This window comes from Motacilla alba, chromosome 1A (assembly GCF_015832195.1).
Source record: "Motacilla alba alba isolate MOTALB_02 chromosome 1A, Motacilla_alba_V1.0_pri, whole genome shotgun sequence".
Taxonomy (NCBI): Eukaryota; Metazoa; Chordata; class Aves; order Passeriformes; family Motacillidae; genus Motacilla; species Motacilla alba.
This window is the reverse complement of record NC_052031.1, coordinates 25,167,981-25,177,889: the sequence shown is the minus strand read 5'-3', so window position 1 is coordinate 25,177,889 and position 9,909 is coordinate 25,167,981. Positions and strand designations below refer to the sequence as shown.

The window sequence follows — 9,909 nt, the reverse complement described above, 5'->3', positions numbered from 1 at the left end:
TGAAATATTTTGGAAGCAGGGTGTGGTTGGCTAAATTATTGCTCCTCCCACAGCTCTCAGCTATGTTTCCAGTTTCAGAGGGAAAAACACAAGCTTGTATGTTGAGAGTGAGTCATAACCTTTCTTCTGCTACTGACTCACTTGGGAGTTTGAGGTAAGTCATTCTACCTTATGTTTTGATCACTCTGCCCCCGGGACAGCAAGGAGGGGACTATGGAAAGTTAGGCAATGTTTGCATAGATGAAAAGTGTGGATATAGAGACCAATATTATTATTACACAGTAAAATAATAGCTTTGTTGGCCCCAAATGGATTTTTTCACACAGCTTATTTCCTACATAAAACATCATTCCCCCCCCCCCCCCCCCCCATTTTGCAAATAAATGTTTAAAGAAAGAGTATGCTGCACCAAAAAACACCTTAGGTTACTGAAATACTAGAAAATTATGGTATTTTTCAGAGGAAAGCATGTGCACCTTTCATCACACCTCTCTTTTGCACCAACGATGACAAAATAAAGCTGTAGAGTGGTGCAAAATTACTGATGACTTCTGAAATAAGAGTTAGCTCTGAAGGGTGTGGAGTTCACACAGAACTGGCTCCTACTCAGGTATTTACACTTCATACTGGTGGTTTTGCAAGCATGTCAGGGAAAGACTCAACTTTAGGAAGTTAATGTTTAAAAACTGAGCATATTGCTTAGCATGTCTGATATCCAAATAAATATCTATCAGCTATAGTCTCTCATGTTAGGATGCTGATAGTCTATAACTTGTTTATTTTATATTCCTACTTTTGTTTCTTCAAAATATATATCTAAATATCTCACTGTCATGAGACATACCAGTAAAGCTAGCATATTTACTAAACCATAGTAAAAGAATCTGCTTGTAAATTTTAAGGAAAATACATTTGAAACCTGGACACACTTCAGCTGAGAAAGGTGGCATTCTGTGTTCCCATAAGAAAGGCAAAGCATGCAGCTTATGGACACCAGCACATGTGTGAGCAATAATTGCAGTACTGCTGTGTTGTGGGCAAGAACAGAGCGTAAGACTGACGATCACATCAGACTGTGCCGTGGGAAAGAAGAGTTATTTCCTATATGGAGAAAGTCCAGGTAACACCACTTGGCAGATGGAAGCAGAGGAAGTAGTTTGCACTTTAAGGTTCTACTTTTGAAAACTGCTTGTTCTATTCTTCATGTTCTTTGAGTATTTCTGTGTGCCCGCCGTGAAGTCCTTTTAACGGACATCCATGCATGTCACCAGTCAGGGGCCGAGGGTCGTACGCGCAGCGGGGCCCGGCGGAGGCTGCAAAGGCCGGGGCCCTGCGGTGCCGCACGTGCCGCTCCGCGCCGCGAGGCGCAGCCGGCGGCGGGCGATCGGTGACACCGCGGCCAGCCGGGAGCCAGCGGCTGCGCCACGCAGCGAGCCCCGCGCCGCTGCCAGCGCTGCAGCTGCGCTCCCTGCCCGGCCTGGAAAGCCTCCCTTTCACATTCTCCTGGGGTTTTTTCTTTTTTTTTTTTTTTTTTTTCCTTCTTGCCTACTTCTGTCTGACGGGTTACGGTCTCCTGGGGGAATTTCCATGGCTGGAGGCCCGGCTGAGGGCAGCGCGGCCCCGCGCAGCCCAGCCCAGCCCGCGGGCCGGTCGCTGGCGGGCGTCAGGAGCTGCACAACCGCCGCCCCGAGCCGCAGCCGCCGCCAGCCGGAGCGGGATGTTTCACTGTCCGGAAATGATGGAGAAGGAGTGACTGTGGCGGCGGTGGGACAGCGGGTGTGAGTGCCAGGCCGTGCGCGCTACTGCCGGGGGAAGGCCCGAGGCCGCGGGGCGGGCGGCGCGGCGCGGCCTGAGAGGAGAGGAGAGGAGGCGGCTGCCGGGCCGGGCCGGGCGGCGGCGGGGCGGGAGCGGCGCGGAGGCTCCCGCGGCCGGGGCGCGGCGCAAGGCCGGGCGGAGCGGAGGAAATGCGGAGGTAGGCTCCGCCGCGCTGCCGGCCGGCTCCGCCGCGGCCCCCCCGGGCACCCCCTCGGCCGCTCCCGCCTCCCGGCCCCGCGGGTGCTCGCTGCAGGGGGCGGGGGGCGCGCCCGCCGCCGCCCCCGAAAGTTGCCGCCGCTTCCCGACTGTCCCTCTTCGGTCCCTCGCCCCGAGCCGTGAGTTTTCTGCGTAAAATACATTAACGAGTTCCTTTCATTTGCTTGTTCCTTCAGGGTCGCGTGTTAGTTTTGTTGGAGAGGGGTGCAGGCTCTCTGTTACTTTCGAGAGAGCTGGCAGATGTCCCAAGTGAGAGAACCTCTTCCTCCGGGGCCTGGAGGGCCAGAGCAAGCTCCGACTGAAAACAGCTCTTTGATCTCTCTCCCTCGAGGTAAGTTGCTTTAAAGTTTCTGTGTAATTGTTGCGCGTTATATTTGAATGATACATTTACTGATTTAACTAGTAGGTTTTAACCCCTCTTTTTTTGCCCCTCCCCTCTGTAGTGTATCTCTGTAACAGTTTAGCTTCACCATTTTATAATTTTAACACAAAATTCCCATAAAAAAATGAACAAAAAATAAAAAGTAAAGAAAAAACGTGCTGCTCTCAGCCCTGATTTTCAGTACTTGAAAAACTGCAGTCATTCAGGGGCAGATGTTGCTCCTTAAAAATCACTTTTGTTTTTCTCAGCTTTGTGTTTATGTTTAGAAATTCTTTTCAGTAAAGCTATCCTTCCAGGTCTTGAAGTAAATTGTGAGAGTTTGATCCAATAGCGAGAGCCTTGTTCAGGTTGGAAGTCACTTTGCTGTTTTTTCCTTAGATTATTCTGTGATGCTGCAGCTAAAATCAATCTCTGAGAATATAACTTTTTTCTTATCAGCTGTTCAAAAGGTTGTTTAAAAGTTTGTTCATCTTAAAGATTAATTATATATGTCTTATTTGCTTTTGAACAAAATACACTGATACTCTGATCACTTTCAGGTAGACAAGTTTGACAAAGTATAGTTTAGGTTATCCTCAAAATCGGGAAGTGTGCTTGCCTGTCAAGTCCTGGTGAAGATGAGACTTTTCTTTGCTTATTTATTTAGAGCTACGATTTTCCAGAATTCTGACAGGAGTTTAAAAAGTCTCTGAAAAACAGACAAATAATCTTGTTCAAGAACTGTAACTTTATTCATAACTGGTTAACTGGAGCAGAGCCTGGTAATACAGTTGTGCAACTGTGGATTAAAAGTGCAGTCTTGTTTTTGGAACTAAGAAAATCAATAGCTATGTGTAATCAAAGCTGAAGACTTGTTTCAGAAACCAGAAAGTATCTGTAGCTAAGTAAAAAATGTTTTGGCAAGGGGGCACATAGCAAGTTGGCTTATACTTATCTTATTGTTGGATGAGTTTCGGTTTTTTTTGTTCTAGAGAATGACTCATAACTTCTAAACAGTAAAAAAAAAAATAATAATAAAAGAGATTAAATGCAGAAGATCAAGCATGTGGAACTGAACTGCTAAAATCACATTTTTGCCAGGCCTATTAGTACCTGTGATACGTGTTTATTTTCAGTGTGTTGTTTTTATTTGTCATGTGGTCAACTGGCCACACTGGTTAAATTCTGCATGTAGGCCATACATCAAAGTTACTGAAGTGGCAAGTCAGTGAACTAAGTAGCATGGAAGTGGTCTCATTCTCACAGTACCACTTCAGGCTGAATGTTCACTATGAAGTGAAAGTCCTGTGTATGATTGTAAATACATGCTCTTTTTTTTTTTTTTTTTAATGAAAAGAAAGGAAACAGATACTGATCTGTCCCTAACAAGTAATGTGCAGAAAATCCAAATGACACAATTAAACCTCACAGCTTTCTTAGGGATCAGTAAGGTACAAACAAGATTATGATTATGGTGTGTTCACTGGCCACACCTATCAAGGCCCATGCTCACTTTTAAAGCTTATGTAGAGTTCACATAAAGAAAAAGTAGAATTCAGCATTCAAATACATTATTTTTATTCAATTAACTTAGATTTAAGGATAATATGGATTTTTTTATGTGGATATTTGTTGCTTTTTTCTAGTCTAAGTTTGTTGGGGAAGTGGGGGTGGAAAGAGGAAGAGGTGAGTTCATAACATTTCCAGTCTATATTCCAGCACTTCTGTTGTCAGCTTTGTGGTGTGTGCTTACAGGGTAAGGTAATTCAGATATTCCAGGGCTGAAAAACTAAGATACTATGTCTGGGACTTTGAACAGCCCCTACCCTTCTATTCTGCCCCCAGGACGGCCAAAGTTACACTGACTTCTCTAGAATTTTGTGATAATTTTAAAAGCTTTGATTGAAATTCATATTATTGACCTATAAATGACTTCATATATTTACAGTGAGATACCTGAAATCTGGGTTGACCTAAAATTAAAGATTCCTTAATCAGGAAAAGATGGCTTATCTTGTATGTATAATAAAGTATTAAGTGCATTCTAATGAGAAGGAATTTCTCCTTTGTAACAGCCTACTTTAATGTGCTTTGTATATGTTTAACTGATATAGATACCTTGTCCTGCGAACAGACTTTTCCTCTTCTGTAGTTCTGCAAGGTATCACCAAGAAATCCAGATATACAAAGTGTTCCTTTTCCATTCTATCATATACATTCAGATGCTGAAGATTACCTGTATTTTTCCATGAAAGGAAAAGAAACTTCAGATGAATTTTGAATATTCAAAAATAGCTATCCCACAATGTAATTAACAATCAGGCAAACTTAATAAAGCTTAAGCAGTATGCAGGAATATTCATCAATTGTGGACATGGTGAAAACTGGGCTGAGGCAGGGTTTGGCCTACAGATGTGGTATGCTCTGGCTTTCACAATTTAAAAGAATTTAAAAGAATTTCACAATTTAAAAGAATTTAAAAGAATTTTTCTGTGTTAGTTTAACCAGTATGCTTTTTCAACATATCCCCTGTCACTGTTCTTCCTTGTTAGTTCATTTTTGAATAAATGCATAAATATTAGTGAGAATCTGGATGGCCACCCATCCACAATTAGTGTGCTGTGAGAGAGAGCAAATGAAATCATGGCATCTTCTTTTATGGCAATGTCAAAATTCAGCTTCAGTCTTTAAACCTTTATCTATGTCAGTGTGGTCTGTTGCTCTAGGAGACACACTGCAGGATGGAAGGTTTAATCTAATTTCTGTAAACATGTTAATTTCTGCCACATCCTTCCAAAAGTGTAGCTCTGTTTGTGCACCCTTGTTCAAGATCCTAGTGATGCCTTCTTTCTTCCCTTAGCTCATGAACCTTGGAACCAAATTATGATTACTCTACTTGTGTGATGTAGTCTTCAATTTGATTGTGATCAGGTATGTCTCAATTCATAGGTACCAAAATAATGTCCCTGAGGAAGGAATGTTGCAATTCATGACCATTGGATTCTCTGCTTTAAGGAAAATGTTTCATATATTCAAAGTTATGGTGTGATTATTGCCTGGACTATGGGTATGCTTTTAAAAAAAAAAAATCCTCTGTTTTTGAATAAACCATGGAATACAAGAGAGAAATTCAGGGCTGTCATCTATAAATTATCTGGAATGCTTTTATCTTTGCTTTTTGGTAACTAACTGTAACCTAGAATAACGAAGGAATAATATTTAGCTTTCTCAATTAAGAAAGAAAATAAAAACAATAATTATAATGATTAACTTATTACAAAACTGAGACTGATAATTTCACTATAATAAATCTTTAGATGATGGAAATTCACTAGAACTTTTTATTTTAATGGGTGGGGAGGATGGAGAAATCTAGTAGGAATATCAAGGATCAGATTCTATAAGTGGCTGTTCTCTCTGGTGCAAATCATCTCACTGTTGCTGGAAGGAGATGCAGCTCTGATTTGGTATCTCCAGAAACCATATGCAGCAACTAATACTTCCATTCAGAAAATGTACAAAGTACTCCTCTTCAAGAATGTGATTCTAATCTTCATGTTTTCAGTGCTTAACTGTTTTCATGATGAGGAGCAGGAAAGGAATCTGATGGCTAGAAGAGATTGGGTGACAAAAGACTTAATGCAGGGAATGTTTGGACATTCTTGAGGCAACAGTGATTGCTATCACAACAATTATTCCACTTTACCAGCAATGCCTCAGTGGTATGAGTAATATATTTTTATTTTAACGGTTAACTAGTGTACTCAGATTGCTCAAACTTACCAAATATTTCCTCTATAATTTTATTCCCTCTTGCTATCTGACAGGGGTTGAGAGAATCTGTATTAATTTGTTTCATTGCTATGTGCCAGTACTGAGGCATTTATTTAATATTACTGACTAAAATATCTAAAACTTTGGTAAATAGATGTCTGACTCTAGTTTGTCATGAAAGCATATGTCTGCTTTCAGTTTCACGTGCATACTGTTCCAGTCAAGTGATTCATGCCCTCATGGGTGTGATAGACTTGTGGAGTTGACTGTAAAGATCTTGTATCAAGTTTGAAATATTTTTGTTCCATCTTACATCACAGGTTTATTTTATATCACAGTAATTCTTCTTAAATTCAGCTCTGGGCTCTCAGAAGCTAGATTTCTCTTTGCTTTAAACACTTCTTTTCTTTCTTTTTTTTTTTCCTTGTAAGTAACATTTAGCAATGAGTGTGTTATCCTGCTTTTTTTTATTTGGATCAGCCATGCAGTTTTGAAGTAAATCTGTTCGCCTCTACTTTGATTTACATTGTGGAGTGATCCTAGGGAGTGACCTGGATGGGATTCCTTTTGCTCAAAATAATGTGAAAGCTGCAGGAATGTGCCTAATACACTCCAGCCACTAGTAAGCCTTGAATCTTTAAGATTATATCTGAGAAATAGTTCAAAGTAAAAAGCCCCTGGAACATGTATTACATGGAATATTCTTAAAGTTAACTCTTTGACTGTACAGGCCCAGTTTTATTAGCCATTGCTAATGCAGCCATAGCCAAGTATTGCTTAGCACTTCCATGAAACTGGTTTGTATACATGTGAAGCTTCTCTGGATGAATGACATACATGCATAACTGACTGTATAATTAGTATGATTATTTGTGAAGTCTTCACTTACGTATTTCACCTTTTTAACACTTAAAATAATGCAGAACACCTATTTGCACTGCTGTGACTCAAATTTGTTCAGGGCTGTCAGACTTCTAGTGCTTTCATAGTTATTCCATAGCTTGCACCTGGAAAATTCTTTGTAAGAGTTTTCCAAAAAATTGCTCAGCTAAATTGCTCTAATTTTGAGAAGCTATTTTTTTCTGTGGCACTTCTGAAGCCACTGAAAGTTGCAATAAGACATTTAAGTGAAAGCCACTGAAATTAAATGAATGCAAATAAGGGTTTTTTTTTTGTTTTAAAACAATCAAACATCTAATTGGAGGCTTCCAACTTCATTATTTGTGGATTATCAGTATTAATTAAATGTCCCTAATGAAATGAGATTGTTTCAGGTAAATGCTGGAATAGGCATTCTGTTACAGAAACTATTGAATTCATTTGTTATATAAGATGCCTAAAAGTTTTAGACATTTCATGAAGTAGATGGTAGGCATTACTGTTAATGCTTATACTGTGAAATGTGATTTTATCAGAGTTTCTTTGTGTTATTGTTGTGAACAGTGGAATTTTCAGTAGGAAGTAGCATCCTTAATGGTTCCTTGCCAGCAAGGTTATTAATGAACAAAGGAAGTGTTAGAAATGCAGTGTTTGCCACATGCTCTTCAATCCCTCCCAACAATTGTAGGCTTGAGACAGAGAACTGATTGTTACATTTCCTTTTGGGAACATTCTTTAACTTTTTTTTATCCCTCATAGATCTACTTATGTGTTTGTGTTTTGTGGCAGTTGATTTTATTTTGCAATTCCTCTTTCCTTTGAAGGACAAAATTTAATTCGGGATGATTTAAACTTGGCACATTTCTTTTTAAATCTGCATCTACTTGTTGTAGGAAAAACTCAGGCTTTCTGATGGTTCATCCCAAGAACTAGGTCAGCTGTAGGCACCTAATTAACTTTTTGCCCCATGTTTCCAAATCTTTCCTTTGCCCCTACGCAATAAAACTGTTGGACTGTTTGTGATTGCATTTTTGTAGATCAGTGATCACTGTGCCAGTCCATTTTGATTATTTCTCTCTCCTTGGTGAGAATGATGTACTCAGGTTTCCAGAAACTTCTCCTGCCAGTTGTTTTTTTCTTTACATGCTGTTTGGAGCAGTCCATGACATTGCTGGTGAACAGAAAATGAATGCATCATAGCAGCAGAGGCTTTGGTTGTTGCAGCAGAATTCATTAAATTCATTTTATATACAAGCTCCTAACTTTTATAGACAAACTCTAAACCTGTTTCTCAAGTCCAGTTTGTCATTTTGCTAGTCATGCACTCTAATGATTCACATTCTTGGAAGCGATGGCTGAGTCAGTATGTAAGGTTATGTGTCATCTAATGAACAGAAATCAGCTGCCAATTAAACTCTGAGGAGGTGCAGTCCACTTAATGGGGGCACTTGTTTCCATTTTTGTTTTGTGTGTGTTACATACTTCATGATACATGATAGCACATGTATGAACATACAGAGACCCATTTCTGAACAAGATGTGCTGGGGCTCTTGCGGGCAGCTGGTGTGTGAATGTATGAATAGACAAAACCTTGGAGAAGAAAAGTTGGTTGTTTGACAAACTTGAGCTCTTTGACATGTGTCTTGCAAATAGACATCTATTAACTATCTTTTTCTATCAGTTTTGTGTATTAATTTCATCTTCACTTAATATGTTTTACATTACAGAGAAAGATACACAAATGTAGCTCTGAAAAGAGAGATTATTCACTGGGATGGTCTAGGAATTTTTCAGGAATTAGTTTGACATATGTTCCAACAACTTTCCAAAGGCATAGGATGCAGAATTGGAAGGAATCTGGGGAGATTGCTCTGTATACCTGTTTTGCCTAATATACATGGGTCTTTCTTGCCAGCCCTGACTATTTGTTAAGTTTACTTTTTCATAGGGCTGTTGTAATAGTAGTCTTGTTGCTAATCCAGACTGCTGACATTGTTCATTTGGTGGAGTCTTGCAGAATGTATTTGTCATGTTGCAAAGAACTGTGTGTAACCAGAGGCATATTCTCCAAACTAGAACAAAAGTTAGCAATCAGTATTACGATAGTCTTAAACAGATTTCTATTCTATGGAATATGTGTATTGCTGTGTAATTTAAAAATAAATATAACAAGAATATGGTAAAATGAATATATGTACTGTAGAAATTATTTATATGTACTTAAGTAATTCCATAAAGAAAAAGGAGTAATTCAGTTTATTCACTTATTTAATGAAGCAGTAATTTTGAGATGTGATTAAAATTTTAATTTTTTTCACTAAGTGGCTTACTAGTTGTCTGTATCATAGGTATGATTTGGCTTTTAGCCATCTCAATTCTATACTTTGCGAGCATGTCACATCTCTTACTGTTTAAATCTTAAACTTGCATTAGTCCCTGGACAAGCAGAGTTTCTGCCTATGCTTACCTTCAGGATAAATCACAGGGTGTTCTGTGGGGGTGTGACTCCCTGGGGCTTTTGACTAGAAGCTTTTCAGCCCCAGCACTGCTGTTAGTTTAGGGGAAGTACAGAGCCACACAAGTTGCTGGTTTGGGGCTGAACTGTGGTAGGTAAGAAGTCTGTGTTGCTTTTGTGACATGACCTAGAGTAACTTACTGTGGTTTTGAAGAGAGATTGGATTTATACTTTAGCTCTGCCAGACTCAGAACATAATGAGTCTTTTCTTTACATTATTTGAACTGTTAAGAAGAGCATCTCTTTTTTTTTCTTGGCTGTCAGTATTGGAGGTTAGCCACATGAGAGTGGAAGGGTGTGCTAAAGGAAGCAGAAGCTAAAATACTAAGGAAGTCTGACAGAAAGAAT

At 39.7% G+C, this 9,909-nt stretch overlaps 1 protein-coding gene across 5 annotated transcripts in view; it reads left to right on the top strand.

The window, feature by feature from the left end:
- Positions 1 to 19: 19 nt before the first annotated feature.
- Positions 20 to 9,909, top strand: part of MDFIC (MyoD family inhibitor domain containing) — a 52,234-nt gene continuing 42,344 nt past the window's right edge. Inside the window, exons 1-4 of one of the 5 annotated variants that reach the window (XM_038153209.1) lie at positions 45 to 154; positions 461 to 610; positions 903 to 1,120; positions 2,208 to 2,362. In XM_038153209.1, the coding sequence (XP_038009137.1) occupies positions 2,272 to 2,362 (91 nt within the window). In that variant the 5' untranslated portion in view covers positions 45 to 154; positions 461 to 610; positions 903 to 1,120; positions 2,208 to 2,271. Of the gene's footprint in view, positions 155 to 460; positions 611 to 902; positions 1,121 to 1,581; positions 1,779 to 1,899; positions 1,973 to 2,207; positions 2,363 to 9,909 lie in introns of those variants that run through there. The other 4 variants (XM_038153208.1, XM_038153206.1, XM_038153207.1 and 1 more) reach the window with 4 other exon arrangements.